Genomic DNA, 16,761 nt, shown 5'->3' on the forward strand with positions numbered 1-16,761 from the left:
ACACCAAAAGTATGCACTTGGTATTACAATTGCATATGTTTTCATTTTTTTTTTGTCAACTATACAGCCTTAATAACTTTTCAAATCAAACGCTTATTTTTGGAAGATCTTAATTTCCACGAGAATGTATGTAAGCTCTATTTATATTAGAATTTGTTCCAAATAATAATGCGATTTAACTCCCTGGGCTGCTCCAAGTTTCCTCATGTGATAAAGAGGGTTTGCTTTTATCTGCATTTGTTTCTAACACTATCACTAGTTTTGTCTCAGACACTCTATTTTCTTGTCATTAGCACTTCTCGGAGGCAAAACTTGCATAATCAAAATTTTATAGAAAAACGTAACCTTTCAGGGAACAAGATTTTATGCGATAATCATACCAACACAAAAAAAGAAAACAATGAATATGTTAAAGTTTCACGGTGTTGTTTTATCGGTCACGACAAGAATAAGTTTGAACAGATTACACTAGAGAGATTACACGAGAGATCGTACAAAGATTCATGAACTTTAAAGAAGCATAGAACAAAGTAGATGAATGTCTAAATCTTAAGTTTTCTATACTAACCACCTACATTCTAGGTTCCTTAAAGCTAACATACATCTCTATTTTTTGTCTCAGGATCCTTTGTTTAGAATCTCAATCTTGGTTTATATAGTCCCTCCAAGTCGGTTAAGTTTTTTCAATTGATTATACTTAGGAAAAGTGGTAGACAGTCTAAGAGTATTTTAAGCAATCTTTCATAAATTAAAAAAAATCAAAATTTTCATCAAAATTTAAAACATAGTTATATTATTCAGTTTAATTAATTATCCGTCCATAGGGCTGGTTGGATCATGTTGCTCCAAAAAAGGGCTGGTTGAATCCAATTGCTCCAAAAAAGGGTTGGTTGGATCCAAGTAAGCAGTCTCCTCATGTTTTTTTAGTTGAAGAGAGTCAAACCAGTCTCTTTTGGATTAGCAGTGAGTGAGGTCGCAGATCCACACCACACCATGGCGAATACGACCTCCCTCGTCTCTTATTTCCTCTCCTTTCTCAACGCCTCTCCCACCGTTTTTCACGCCATTGATAATCTCTAATGAACCATCACCGATTGTCTTTCTAAGTCCTTCCTTTTATTGTGTGGAAGATTCATAGGGCTCTAATCAATCGTAGTTTTTACTTCTTTTTTTTTGTTTTCTATCCATTTAAAATCTTGATCTAACTGTTGTAGATCAAAGAGGCGGCTACGACACGCTGGCTATGAACTGATTTCCGAGAGAGATAACAGATTCTGCCGCTAGTTCCCCAAAGAAATCTCGTAAAAAATCAAACATGGCGACCGAGAATACTAAAAAGAAGAGAAGTGTTAAAACCACTAATATGTGACTTTCCACCTTGGTTCCTCCATTTGTCATGTCGGCTCTATTGGGTGCTAAGCCTTTTTCATCTAAATTGAGAAAGTCGTCTGCGATAATGTCAGAGTAATTGGAAATCATTGTATAATCAAATGAACCAAATCTCTATTTACGAAGTATAAAAATTATACCAACACAAAAAGGAAAACAATGAATATGTTAAAGTTTCACGGTGATGTTTTATCAGTCACGACAAGAATAAGTTTGAACAAATTACACGAGAGATCGTACAAAGATTCATGAACTTTAAAGAAGCACTAGATTCTGAGCCGCGCGCCCGCGCGGATGTTTGGTTACGGATATATGTAAATATTATTAAGACCATATATTTTGTTATTGTATTATGTTATATATTTTTCTTATTGGATGTTGGTTGGATCAATTATATAATTATAGTATTATTGTGAAATGATTTTTCGCATTCAAACTCTCACGTTAAAAATTACAGTGGTTAAAGTTACTGATAATTAGATTAATCATTTACAAAATGATTACAAAATGTTCATGCATGGACGAAACACCTAATTATACTTAAAAACACCTAACTATACTTAAAAGCACCGTGAATTTATGAATTGATATACTGTGTCGGATTAAATTTATATTAACATTTTAAAATATTTTTATATGATTTAAATATCTTATTAATATAATACGCCGTATTTTTTTTCAAATTAACAGTCATTTACAATATGTTATAAAAAATATTTTGTACACTTATAAATTTTGGACATGTTCAAAGTGTATTAACAACCATATAAACAAAGTGTGGATAATTATAAAGGGCCATAAAATAATATTAAGAGGAGTAGGCTTTAATTCCAAGAATGTCATGGACCAAGCCCGTGCAGGTACATTTCTCTATTTATATAATTGTTTTTTTTATATATAACAAAGTAATTTTTAAAAAAATTATTTATAACTTGATGTTTTTTTTGATGCATGTGCATATTAGAGCCCTAATATTATGCAAAATATGTGGTTGATTTTGATGTGAATATTCCTATCGCTGAGGGAGTTAAGTTTAAAATTGATTTTCCATAAATAATTGTTTTCATTAATTATTATTAATTTCAAGTTTATTTTAAAAAAAATAGATAATATCAGTGGCAAAAGCTGTAAATACTAAAATGAATAAGGGTTATTCTCCATTTGTACTTCATTTTTAATAGGATAGATAGAAAAAAAATAGATGAATGTCTAAATCTTAAGTTTTCTATACTAACCACCTACATTCTAGGTTCTTTAAAGCTAACATACATCTCTATTTTTTGTCTCTGGATCTTTTGTTTTTTCAATTGATTATACTTAGGAAAAGTGGTAGACAGTCTAAGAGTATTTTAAGCAATCTTTCATAAATTAAAAAAATCAAAATTTTCATCAAAATTTAAAACATAGTTAGATTATTTAGTTTAATTAATTATCTGTCCATAGGGCTGGTTGGATCCTGTTGCTTCAAAAAAGGGCTGGTTGAATCCAATTGCTCCAAAATAAGTTGGTTGAATCCAAGTAAGCAGTCTCCTCATGTTTTTAAGTTGAAGAGAGTCAAGTCAGTCTCTTTTGGATTAGCAGTGAGTGACATCGCAGATCCACACCACACCATGGCGAATACGACCTCCCTCGTCTCTGATTTCCTCTCCTTTCTCAACGTCTTTCCCACCGTTTTTCACGCCAGCGGTAATCTCTAACGAACCATCGCCGATTGTCTTTCTAAGTCCTTCCTTTTATTGTGTGGAAGATTCATAGGGCTCTAATCAATCGTAGTTTTTACTTTTTGTTTTTTGTTTTTTACTCCATTTAAAATCTTGATCTAACTGTTGTAGATCAAAGAGGCGGCTACGACACGCTGACTATAAACTGATTTCCGAGAGAGATAATAGATTCTGCCGCTAGTTCCCCTAAGAAATCTCGTAAAAAATCAAACGATTTGAATGGGGGATAACTTCTCCATCCTAACTCCTATGAGATTTATTCTACTTCCTAGTGATTCTCCACTACTTTATGTATCAAATTCAAGCTTCTTACATCGTGATTCATCCTGGTTTGATATGGCGACCGAGAATACTAAGAAGAAGGGAAATGTTACAACCACTAATATGTGACTTTCCACCTTGGTTCCTCCATTTGTCATGTCGGCTCTATTGGGTGCTAAGCCTTTTTCATCTAAACTGAGCAAGTCATCTGCTTTAATGTCAGAGTAATTGACCAAACTATGAGTGGAAATCATTGTATAATCAAATGATTATATAATTTGTTTAAAAAAATATTATTTGGCAAAAGATAAATAATCTCAAAATTGAGATGAAATAAAATTTATAAAATTTAGACAACCAATGATGTAATAACATGTGTGCCAATTCAATCATTAAAACGAAAATTACTCATTTTCCATCTTTCTCTTGTGGTTCAAAATGAAGCAATCCAACCCTGTACATCACCATTTATACATATTCAACGAGTTGAATACATTCAAACAGAATGAATCTACATTGCACCTATTTTCAACTGTTGAATATTTAATTCAACATACTCATTATATATAACCTAATATTAATTAATTTATTCTCAATTTAAATAGAATGCCTATTTAAAAAGAGGAAAAATAAACTAGAATATTTGAGAGAATGGTCCGTAGAGTGATGATGTGACAAATGATTAAATAAATCTTAAAATGAGAGAGCGGATCTAGTTTTCGTCAAAATCACGAGAGTACATGTGCCACGTCAGCAGTCTCAATGAGGATTTATTTGATTGCTCGTACAAAGGAGGAACCTCTCTCGCACACTCGCACTCTCTCTTTTAAGTCAACCATCGTTTTCTCCAGATCCGGCGGAGCCATTATCGTCACAGGGATTATTACTATGTCAGGTAATCGCAATCTGCTCGTTCAGCGTCTCATCTTCTTTACCCGATTCTCATTAACATAAAAATGGGTTTGGATAGGAACGAGTTCAGGGAGCTTGTGGTTGGCAGCGAACCCGAGCAAGAGATGGGGAGAGCTCTTCTTCCTCTTCTACACTCCTTTCTGGCTCACTCTCTCCTTGGGCATCGTTGTTCCTTACAAGCTCTACGAGGTCCCCTTCTTTTATTAAAAGTTGGAATCTTTCACTTTTCTTTGATTAAAAAATGGAATCTTTTATTCATATTCATGAACAGACATTCACGGAGCTGGAGTATCTGCTTCTCGCCTTGGTTTCAGCTCTTCCCGCTTTCCTCATACCCATGTTACTTGTTGGAAAGGTACATCCTTTTGTTCATAACACTGCTTCTTCAACTATAAGCTAATGTCTGGTTTGTATACGACCATGCTTACCCTCCACTTCTTTAACATAGTTTATGCATTTTACTTCAGGCCGACAGAAGCTTACCCTGGAAGGACCGTTACTGGGTTAAGGCAAGCGTTTTTTCTTCCCTGTCTCAGTCTCAGTCTCAGTCTCATCCATAGCTTTATTTATTACTAGTAAAGTTATTGTTTCTACCACAGGCGAATCTCTGGATAATTATTTTCAGCTATGTGGGAAACTACTTCTGGACTCACTATTTCTTTCAAGTTCTTGGAGCCTCCTATACATTCCCGTCCTGGAAAATGAATAACGTAATTAGCACAAAACCTCGGCTTTGTCCTCCTTTATCTTGTTTCCGTGAGCTCATCATGGCATGTGTCCAACAGGTGCCTCACACAACATTCTTCATGACGCATGCTTGCTTCCTCTTTTACCACGTTGCGTCCAACATCACTCTCCGAAGGCTACGACATTCCATTGCTGGTTTACCAGATTCTCTTAGATGGTCTTTTGAGGCTGCTTGGATTCTGGCGCTTTCTTATTTCATTGCTTACCTGGAGACTGTTGCTATTGCCAATGTATGACATGCTCAGAGAAGATTACATCTTTAGTTTTTTTGTTTCTAGCATAAAAACCAACTTACTTCGTGCCTGATCAAGTGATAGCTTATATCTGGTTAAAGGTCAAATGATACTTAAATCATTCTTTTTTTTTTCTTTTTTTTTAAACATGTGCAGTTTCCTTACTATGAGTTTGTGGACCGAAGTGCCATGTACAAAGTTGGATGTTTGTTCTATGCCATCTACTTCATTGTCAGCTTCCCAATGTTCTTCAGGTAATGAAACGCCTCAAACATATAGTTTCATATATATATTCTTAGTTTGTTGATTTTTTTAATCTCATAGTAGCACTGGATCTTTATAGTGCCAAGACTGTTGCGTATCAAAGGTGGTCTTAGTGTTATCATCTCTGGATTTTTCTTCATCTACCATTCTTATACAAATTTTTGTTCTTTTATTTGTTTTGAGAATACATAAACTCCTTTTTCATATGCTTTTCATTTGATGGTGGGGTTTTGTAGGATGGGAGAGAAACCAAGCGATGAGTGGGACTTGTCACGTGTGGCTGTTGATGCTTTAGGTGCTGCTATGTTGGTAACGATCATTCTTGATCTGTGGCGTCTCTTCTTGGGACCTATAGTTCCCCTACCGGAGGGACAAAACTGCCTTCAGTCTGGTTTACCATGGTTCTCCCGGTGAATGGTAATTCATGGCTGCTTCGACCAAGTCATGGACCGATAGAGAAACCTGAGAAAGAGTTTCCGTAAACACTTTACGGAAAGAAATTAATGCGAGGTTTTTTGGTAATGTTTCTGAGGTTTTTCTTATTCCTTTTGACTGCTTGCCTTTGTTATATTTTTCTTCAGCTTTCTTTGTTATATTTTGGTTACGAAACCTTGAAGTTATCATATTTAACCGAACAGAATGGAAGTTTTTGTTGTTGTTGTGAAATCAATTTATTGGTTCATAACTGGTGAAGTATCATCGCATGAAGCAGCTAAGGGCTTTTCTTACTATAACCAAATCATAATTTCACATCAACTTTTTCGTAGAAGATGTATTTGGTTGACATTGAGAAGACATACAAGATCTTTGGACATAAACATTCATCAAAACACCTACTTTTTGCCTTTTTACGGTTACAGTCTTTTGTCTGTATTTTAAGTTGAAACCACTATAGATATTCCACTGTAAACACGTTAAGAGAGTATATATTTTTTTCACTACTTTGAATTTGTGTGATTGTTCCTTCTTGCAAGGATCCCTCATAGGACTTGTGGCTGCGACAGTCGTATCATTTGGGTGTTCTTGAGTCAAGAATTAGAAATGAAAATAGTGCGTGTGATAATGGAGCAACTGAAAGTTAACTAGTAAGTAGTGCTAGTGATGGGGTTTGTTCTGTCTTCAAGGCCCATCAAATAATGATCTTGGTTCTGTGTCAACGTAAACCGGTTTAGAAAAAAAAGTTGGTTGAAAGTAAAAGGAAAAGACCTAGCCGGTTTTTCTTTATAAATAGAGAGGAAGTCCCTACTTTTTTTTTTTGGACATCACGAAGTCCCTACAGGATGCGCATTCACAAACAACAAGGTTATGGTTTATATAGATCATAACTCTTAAAGTTATTTTTATCACTCCTTTGGCCGATTTCGGTTATATTTTCCTTGTAAACGTTCACGATTTTTGCAATAAACGTTTTCAAATAACTCACCATCGAATTTGTAATCTTTATCTAAGTACGCTAAATTTAGATTTAAGTATTTAACTATTGCTGCTGTCTGTAAGAAATTAGAAGAAAACGACAAGAAGATCTACGATGACGTTACATACCTCAAGGAGATAACACTAAACAAACGAAAGTTGATCCTCCTATGATAGTGCATCTGCCTAAAGCTCCCATGAACCAAACCACTATCATCGACTTGATGCAATCAATCGTTTGTCAAGACATAGTAACAAAGGCTACTAATGAATGACTTGAAGGACTCATGACCGCCTACAGACTACCTCCACTTCTTCAATAAACAAGGGAACAACTCGATGATATTCCAAGAAAAATCATCCCAGTATCGTCCCATGCATCCCCTCCTCTTTGATCACAGTATTGTCAGGAAACGCAGTACATCTAAATTCTAAACTTGGTCATGTCTTCTTGGAGGGGTACTAATAACAGAGGCACATTTGATAGCTTAGGCTTCTCTGGCCTAATGTAAAACAGGTGGATGTACAAAAGTGAAGAGTGTAAATAAGAAATCAGCATACCATAGTTACCGAATCAAGTGAAAGAGATGTATGAGATTATCGATGTAATTAAACCAACCATGTTGAATGTAGGCCTAGGCAAAATAACCGGAACGTAACCGAAATATCCGAACGGTTCCTATATTTTTATATCCGAAATAACCGAACCGAACCGAGAACCGAACGGTTATCCGAATATATAAAAATTTTAATTATATATACATATAACATCACTAAATATATATTTTTAATTTAAAATTCTATTAAAAGTATCTAAAAATAGTTGAGGATAACTAAATTATTATAAAGTATCCAAACTACCCAAAAGTATTCGAAACTATCCAGATATATAGTTTTATCTGAAATATCCACATTTTTTTTTTATCTAAATCATCCTAATTATTTGATATTTTATCCAAATTATCCGAACTACCCGAACTATCCGAACCCGAACCGGATCTAAATGAGAACCAAACTTTTTTCGGATATTTTCCGGTTCCTACATTTACTATCTGAACCGAACCGAACCCGAAACTATCCGATCCGAATCGAAAATAGGTCAAGTACTAAATGGATCTTCTAGCCCCTATCCGAACTACCCGAAAACCGAAATACCTGAACCTAACGGAACCGATACCCGAAATGCCCATGCCTAGTTGAATGATTGCTAGTTCTGATATATTTTCAGTGGAAAGTAAAGAAAGAATTGCTAATTCTGTAATTAGCATAAAATGATTAGTACAGGTGAGCCTCATATTCTAAAAGTATGAGTACTTATCAACCAATCAATCAAGGTAAATTAGCTATCTTGAATCCGATTTTATATTCTATCGGAAAGCCATTGCTAACTCTGTAATTTTTCAGTTACAAGAAAAAAAAAACTCTGTAAGTTTCTCACCATTCAAAGGTCAACTTGAAAATAAAGATACAGTAAAGAAAAAGATGAGAAATTATTTTAATTACAGAAAATGATTTCTTCTTTATTTCCTTAAAATAAACCTGCAACATGAAACTGATCACACTTAGACATAACCCAAAAAATCAACCATGAAATATAAAGATAGCTGATTTACCTTGATTTTTATAGGAGTGATCGAATCATATGACTTGAAAAGAAACTGTGATAATTCATCTGCAAACTAACTTGAGTCTCTTTACGTCTGTCTTATGCAAATCAAAATTTTTAGCATTGAAACTTTTTTATTGGAAATCTTTATATATAAAGAAGGGTTTGAATCCCTCCTAGGCCATCCAGTTCAGCATCCAGCTAGGAAACTCGGTTCATATAATCGTGACACGTGTCGTCCCTAAATAAAACTCAACGTTCAATAAACGTTTTCTTAAACTCTGCTTTTCACGGACAGCCAGACCAGCCGTAAATTTTTTTAGGGTTTGGTTCTTCTTCCACAATGAATCCAAGAGTCTTTTTCTTCTTCGATCTCTGCAAGGCGGTGTCTATATTCCTCTAAAATCGCTAATTCATCGATCTTTTTTTTAGAATAGAAGTCAGCCCTATGTTTTTCAACCGTGGAGGCGAGATTCAAACGTGGTGGAAAGACTTTCCGTCACCGGCTGATCCGGAAATCAAGTGATTGAATCACGAGCAGGGAAAGATGGGTTTGGGTTTGATCTTGGACTCAACGAAGAATGATGAACCAGATCCATATACTCGCGGGTATGGTGGGTACTTAGTCTCGGACCCGATATGCTTCTTTTTAAAGATCACTTTCTCCTCAATTTTGTTCGTTTATGTCCTCAAGATGATTTAATCTATTTTCTGTGATATACTCCTACTGGATTCAAATGTGTATTTCTTCAACTATGTTAAGAGATTAAAGACTGTGATGCATGTGTTTCTCACTGAGTTTCGTATGTTTTCATTTGGCTTTAATGCAGCATTGATTTTAAGATAAGAACTATTGAGCTTGATACTGAACACATCAAGCTCCAGATTTGGGATACTGCTGGTCAAGAACGTTTTCGAACCATCACCACTGGTCAGTGTACTTTCGTTCTAACAGTGTTCTTAGCATACGTTGTCCCACTGAAAACTGAATTAGAGAGGATTAAGAGTCACTATCAGAAAGGATCTCTTTTTTTTTATTTTTCTGTGCAGTCTACTTAATGCTATGGATGATGCTTTGAGGATATTTAGTTTTTTTTTTTAAACTGATAAGTTCCTTTGCAGCTTTATTACCGAGGGGCAATTGGCATTTTGCTGGTGTATGATGTAACAGACGAGTAATCCTTTAACAGTAACTTTTGCTTCTGTCTAAGCATAACATCTTTGATTTTAACATTTTTTGCTCTGTTCTGGACCTGTTTTCTTGACCTTATTGCAGATATTAGGAACTGGATTCGTAATATCGAACAGCACGCTTCGGATAATGTCAACAAGATCTTGGTAGGGAACAAAGCCGATATGGACGAGAGCAAGAGGGTACAGTGCACAGGAGTTTCATTCACGCTTACCTTACCACTTCCTGATTCACGACTAATCATATTAATAGTGTTTACATTTTTTTTGTTTCAGGCTGTTCCAACATCAAAGGGTCAAGCACTTGCTGATGAATATGGAATCAAGTTCTTTGAAACAGTAAGCCAAACATATATCATGAAAACTTATAAAACTCCATTGATTATTTGTTTGCTTGTGTGGCTAATAAGTCATTTCACATGACAGAGTGCCAAAACAAATTTAAATGTGGAAGAGGTTTTCTTCTCGATAGCAAAGGACATTAAGCAGAGACTCACAGATACTGACTCGAGAGCAGAGGTAAGAATAAATAAAAATGTAAAGGTGCCAACACGTCACTCTAATGTTTTAGTAATTACCTTTAGATCAGGCTCTGTTTTCTTAAATGATTGTCTTTCAAGTGCTTTTCTTTATTTCTGCAGGATGAAAAGAAGTGTAACCGGTTGTTTTTGTGACATGCTCTTCGTAGCACCGTCAGACAGGAGCTAAGGTTCATAATTTAAAAGAAACAAAACTTTCTCATATTTTTCTACTTCATAGTGGATGAGTATTAAGTTAGCTGGTAAGTTTGATTTTATACTTGCAACTCTTAAATTCTCCCCAATCTGTTTCATGATGTTCTTGGAACTGCTTGCAGTGATGGTATGTAGGGTTACTTGACTCCATGTTCAGGGGAGACTCGCCTGCCTATATTCAAGCCCCCCAATGGAGGGTCTGGAGGACATCTTGACCAACCAAATCATGTGAGATCACTGACCTAGATCACAGGTTTCTTCTAATGGAAAGAATGTACTCAACTCACCGAATGATACTTTGAAGATATAAGAAAAACAACATCTAATAGTGTACTTGAAAATCATAATACTCCGGAGAAGATGCTATTTCTTATGTTTATATTTTATTTTTTCTGACATTATATGTTACACTACAATTCTTTAGATCAATCTATTGAACCATTACTTTATAAGGTAATAAAATAGTTCAATACTCAAACAAAAAAAAGTTTAGTTACACCAAACTTTGTAGATAAATTCTTATTATTATTCCCATATCAAATATCAGAAACATATATTATTATCTTATATCCAACTTAAAAAGTAAAAAAAACTTAAAATTGAATAGTATATTCTAGATACTATTAAAATTATCTGATTTATCAATAATATATAAAAATAAAAATACCATTTAAATAATTTGTATGTAATCACTCATTTGTTAATAAATTCAGAAAATAGTCATTTATGGTATCTTTGAATTGTAAAAATTGTAAATTTAGAAAAACTATTTACCAAAAACAATATGAACATTGATTATTTTCATGAAAATGTATAGACATCAACCAAATTAAATTCTAAAAACAGACTATAATCTCACCGAAGAAAAAGGTTCTGAGAACATGTTAGAGAAGGCTATAAATCTACAAACTCACTACTTATTACATGTATCTATTTTACTACTTTCATAAAACATAAAGAATGGTATTTTTTAGAAAAGGATATTATAGTATGAGTATCAACTAAACAACTTGACAAAAACATATAAACAGAAATAAAAGTAGATAACCTAAAATAAATAAAAAACATATGAAAGATATACACTGTCAATTTAGAGTAGAACATAGCCCAGATATACAACGCAATGAAATTTAGGTTGGATATCATGACCTCAAAAAATTTAATCGTAACATATAAAAGATCAACAAAAATAATGATTCATACATAATATATAAGCAATTATTATTTAAAAATATATAATAAATTTTAAACAAAATATATGAATTCTCTGCACTACTCACAATAAAGCATATTATAGTTAAGGTTCTCTCTCATAATAGTAAAATCAATAGATTTTTTTTTAAAAGTATATTAACAGTAAATTCAAAAGAAAATGTATAAGAAAAGAATAATTCATATTTTATGTGCTGAAATTTAATCATAATTTCGAATAGTTTGGTTTATTTATTATTATAATTATAAAATAGTTACATGATTAAAAGTAAAATTTCTTTTTAAGTCTATGATTTGTAAAAAGGTAACAAAATAATTTGTGAATGTTAACATTACTTTAAGAGTAAACTAAATATTTTAAATATGTCTCAAAATTTAAAATATTTTTATATTGCTTTTCACTTGCATACCCGCCCGTAGGGCGGGTTTTACCCTAGTTATATATAAAGTGACGAGTAGAATGAACAAAAATTAATTAAATTTTAGTTATGGTGTTTCTTTTTCCCCAACAGTTATGGTGTTTAATTGGCCAAATTGTAGATATGTTTGGTTTTATAACTTTTCTTTCAAAATAGTTTTTTCTAATTTAATGGACCTTCCCCTAAATCTACAACCTTATATTTTTATGCTTTTTTTCCTTTAACCAGCTGTCTAAAAAATGTAATATTATCTACAATCCTGACATGTAGTTTGTTTAAGCCACTAATAATTTAAACGTCCAAGCAATCTAAAGGATCAAGAAATATTGATGGGGAAGAATTGTAACAGAGCAAAAGAAAGTAAAATGAAAACTATAGATAATGAAAATCATGAAGTGTGAAATTGGCCGGATGACTTTGGGTGTTGATTTTCTATGTTGAAACGAAGCTTAAAATTTTTTTCAACTGATTATAGCAAAATCAATCAGTGCAATGGTGTTTCAGGTCATTGAGGCGACATCTTCTTGGTGGCGTTATGAGGATCATCTTGTGGGAGACACACCAGACTGTAGTTTCTTGTGGGAGATTCTTGATGTCCAAAGGGAACTCAATTTGTTCCGTGCTTTTTAACAAACCATGTATCGATTTTACCGCTCAAATTTACTTTTAGACAGCTTTTCCATATCAAGTAATTAAAAAAAAAATTCAATTCATTATCTAAAAGATTCTGGATAAAATTTTACAATTCCTTCAGATCCAAAACAAAATCATATAATATTAGCATCATTTCACGCGTCACTCGATCATATCAATTCCAAAAGATTCAAAAATAAATTCTGAAGCATATTAGTTAATAATAATGAAAATGTCTTGTTTAAGTTTTTTTTTTTGAGAATTTGTCTTAAAATTATAATGTCTTGTTGAAATTGTTAAATAAAACAGGGGTTGAGTGACAAATTGAGTAGCATCCAAAAGACAGAAAAACCCAGCTTACCCATCAAAGTTTTGTTTTTTCTTGTAAAATTATGGTTTATAGGGATGACTCTCATTACTTTCTTCAGTGCACATTAGCAGTGTTTGACATATTTGCATGTATTTCGGGACTGTATCACAGTTTTAAAGTTTACTTACACTTACAGCCGATGAATAAGCCACTGGTTGATAATGTGGAGTACTGGCTCTTACGTGAAATAATACTAAGTTAAAAAACACACATAAATTTGAGGAAACATACCAAGAAGATAAGAATATGAACTCATAAACGTTCTTGTATCTAAGAACATAGTGATTGCAGTTTATTAAATCTTCAAAATCAGACTACTCGCAGGAGCTTTAATTGCGAGGCATTGTTCTTATTCCAAAAAAATCACTATTCGAAAGATAAAACTAAGTGTTTATCAACTGTCTTTACTTCTTCACAAAGGTAATTCGCAATACTCCCTTCAAGCTCTTTCTTTGCCTTCTCCAGTCCCATCCTGACCAATAGGGAACCAAATCGATTTAAACACAGAACAAGTTCAGCCAAAGTGAAGTAAACATAAGATTTTAAATATTACCTCCGTATTCATTCAATGGTCCAAGACCGTACACTTCATCGACCCCACATCTTCCTAGACGAACCTTTGATGCGAAGAAGGGAAGCTCAGTCACCTGCGTGACGAATAAGACATACATTAGCCCTGTTCTTTTGATAAACGCTGCGTCTCTAAACACTCAGTATTTCCGTTGATTTTAAAGCAAGAATGCAGAGAAACCAGTCAGCCGGTGTTAATTATAAGAGAGGCAGCGTTTGATTTCCGATGATAATTGATCGCTAAAAATTCTAGCGGCAGTTACGACTCACAGCAGCAACTGTTTTTACTGTTACGGCGAGAGTTTTTATGTCGACATCATTTTCTGCGTCAGTTTTACACAAAGCAGTTGTTGTGATTATTTGGAGTCGTGACGCTAGACGCAGCGCGTTTATCAAAAGAACATGGCTATTATATGTAACTAAAGAAGCTAAACAAATTTATACAAAATGATATTTTTCAGAAGGACAGTACATGAGATGCCACAAATGCACACTCGACAATGTTTGCATCGCCTCGTAGACCCTTGAGGCAAGCATCTGCAAACTTCACTGCTGCGTAAGCCTGTATTTTATTTTCAATGTGATGAGATATAAGATTCAAAATGTAAAATCTGAAACTGCACATGTTACAATAAAGATCTACCATGGATAGTGTCGCAGAACCTGCACCAGCTTTCACCTGGAAAGTGATTAAAAACAATCAATTCAAAGATAATAGCAAAGGAAGATGAGAGAAGGGCTTATATGTACCTCGACAACTTCAGTGCCACCATTTTGGATACGGTATACTCAATCTATTTTTGAGTGAAATAGCAAGGAGGTTTCACCTGTAACATACATAGTGATGAAAACATACACATACATAAGAGTTTTTGAACAATCAGAAAAGATGGTGAATCTTGTTAAACCTGAGAAAGAAGAGGCAAGATTGTAACTCCTGCATGTCCTCCAACAACAGGAACAACAACTTCTCGAGGATCAAGACTCATTACTTCCGCATGTTTCAAACCATAAAAGGCCATCACATTAACCAATTTATCAAACCCAAGAGACAACAAAGAATGTGTGTTTATGAGTGCATACCACAAAAGTAGTAGCTCTAACAACATTAAGCATGGTAACTCCCATGAGTTTCTTAGGATCAAAAGTGCCAGCTTTCTTGAAAACCTCGGCGGCGATCGGCACCGTAGTTCACCGGATTATTGATGATTTTCTATGTTGAAACGAAGCGTAAGAATTTCTCCAACTGACTATAGCATAAATAATCAGTGCAATGGTGTTTCAGGTCATTGAGGCGACATCTTCTTGGTGGCGTTATGAGGATCATCTTGTGGGAGACACACCAGACTGTAGTTTCTTGTGGGAGATTTTTGATGTACAATGGGAACTCCAAGGGAGATTCTTATTGTAACATCTGATATTAATAACCACCATCAATGCTTATATTTTTGGAGTGCCATCAAGTCATAATATGTGAACTGTGATCAAAGTCTTGTATCAGCTATACTAACCTCTCCAAAGTAGTTTGGATGGGGTGGATACTTCCACTGTCCAACGTCACCATCTTCCTTTATTTTCTTTGAATTATTTTGTTCATCAGCTATAGCTTCAACTTTCAACCGAAATCCCTGCAACCCACACCTAGTCCAACCAATAACATCTTCCGGCTGAAACAGTCTTTCACGTTGCATGCATTAACTAAAGTAACGGGTAAACTAACTTTCTCAGCACACACTGCCTGCAAAGGTGAACATAAAGAACAAAACCCACATGATGTAAGAGAAGTAGCTGCAGCCATTTTCCGCCTTGATATCTGTGACCTTCCCCGTGCATATAAAGTCCATTTCCTGTAGTTAAAATATATTGATAATCAATAAATGACATAAAGTTTTGAAACATCAAGATACAAGCCTATTAAAGTTCGCAGCTTGACCTGAGGCTGGATAGTGACAACAAAATCGATTTCTAAATCATCTCCCCTAAATGAAAGATCTATGAATAAAATGTTGATAATCAATACATGAATAAACTGAAAAAAAAACAAAATCAGAATCAAATTTATCTCCCATAAACGGGAACTTTTGGAAAAGTTTCTCCCACAGATGAAAGCTTTTAAATTAAAATTTTGATAATCAATAAAAAAAAATTGAAACAAAATCAACCAATAAAGTCTAAATCTAAATCATCCCCCATAAACAAAGCTTTTGATTAAAAAAATTGATAATCAATACATGAACAAAGTTAAACTTCCACAAACAAAATCGAAATCAAAATCATCTCCCATAAACTAAAATTTTGATCAGAGTTTAACGCTGGATTTCTGGAAATCTTATGACTGAAGCTGAGAGGAGAGAACTGATGAAATTTAGGGATAGGACTTACCTTTTTTAAGTCGAAAATTCTGAGAAAGGAAGTAAAAGAAGGATGCATTTAAAGATAGATCGTTTCAGGTGTGGAGATCGATTGTTAATGAGTCCGCTGAAGACAACGATTCGATTCAGATTCACTATGTTACGTTTGAAGATATTTTGTCGGCAAGATAGAATAGGGCTCGAGACTTTTCCGTGACGATGGCAAATTCCAGATCAAATTTGGGTTCGATTTAATTTTTACAGTCCCCATCACACAACAGGTTAAGTGATATGGTGAGTTTCAATTACCTGGATACATGCCACGTCCGAAACTTTCGACTTTCCGACGTGGATACTGACGTAGGGTGCCTAGAAAAGAGGAAACAATCTTTTATATATATAGAGAGATATATATCTTTTCTGTTAAAATGTAATATGTATTAATCAACAAAGAAATAAAAAGTTGTTTATCTGCAATAATCTAGATGATCAATTGTGTAATAAAGCTTGAAAAATGGGAAAAAATTTAGAGAGCAAACAAATAAAGAAGATTGACGAAAACCCGTGCCACATTCCTACCTATCAGGAAGAGTACATGACGATGTCCATCTGACCCGGAGCTCGTCCCATTGGCCATTCTGACATCTTAGGAGGATGGCGATCCTGTTCCTCATGTCATCATTAATTTTCTGTGCAATGTGTACAGGAGGATGAGGAGGTTTTTGGTGTCTCCTG

The 16,761-nt window shown here is 34.2% G+C and overlaps 2 protein-coding genes and 1 pseudogene across 5 annotated transcripts; 2 read left to right on the plus strand and 1 right to left on the minus strand.

The window, feature by feature from the left end:
- Positions 1-4,081: 4,081 nt before the first annotated feature.
- On the plus strand, positions 4,082-6,220 carry LOC106334665 (cycloeucalenol cycloisomerase). The gene is made up of 8 exons (XM_013772985.1): positions 4,082-4,266; positions 4,342-4,472; positions 4,555-4,638; positions 4,751-4,792; positions 4,883-4,993; positions 5,069-5,260; positions 5,420-5,517; positions 5,764-6,220. The coding sequence occupies exons 1-8, from the start codon at positions 4,134-4,136 to the stop codon at positions 5,939-5,941; spliced, it is 969 nt and encodes a 322-aa protein (XP_013628439.1). The 5' UTR covers positions 4,082-4,133; the 3' UTR covers positions 5,942-6,220.
- Positions 6,221-8,826: 2,606 nt separating this feature from the next.
- LOC106334667 (ras-related protein RABE1c-like) lies at positions 8,827-10,920 on the plus strand. 4 transcript variants are annotated; one of them, XR_001268655.1, is made up of 8 exons: positions 8,827-9,160; positions 9,377-9,477; positions 9,669-9,721; positions 9,823-9,920; positions 10,014-10,076; positions 10,164-10,256; positions 10,379-10,518; positions 10,594-10,920. XR_001268655.1 is itself a non-coding variant. In XM_013772987.1 (7 exons), the coding sequence occupies exons 1-6, from the start codon at positions 9,094-9,096 to the stop codon at positions 10,409-10,411; spliced, it is 450 nt and encodes a 149-aa protein (XP_013628441.1). In that variant the 5' UTR covers positions 8,827-9,093; the 3' UTR covers positions 10,412-10,446; positions 10,594-10,920. The 4 variants fall into 4 exon arrangements, 1 of the variants encoding a protein (XP_013628441.1); XR_001268656.1 differs by having other exon boundaries at positions 8,827-9,155; XR_001268654.1 differs by lacking the exon at positions 9,669-9,721 and having other exon boundaries at positions 8,827-9,155.
- Positions 10,921-13,509: 2,589 nt separating this feature from the next.
- On the minus strand, positions 13,510-15,519 carry LOC106330016 (annotated as a pseudogene).
- Positions 15,520-16,761: the final 1,242 nt, after the last annotated feature.

Source organism: Brassica oleracea, chromosome C3 (assembly GCF_000695525.1).
Source record: "Brassica oleracea var. oleracea cultivar TO1000 chromosome C3, BOL, whole genome shotgun sequence".
NCBI classification, from domain to species: Eukaryota; Viridiplantae; Streptophyta; class Magnoliopsida; order Brassicales; family Brassicaceae; genus Brassica; species Brassica oleracea.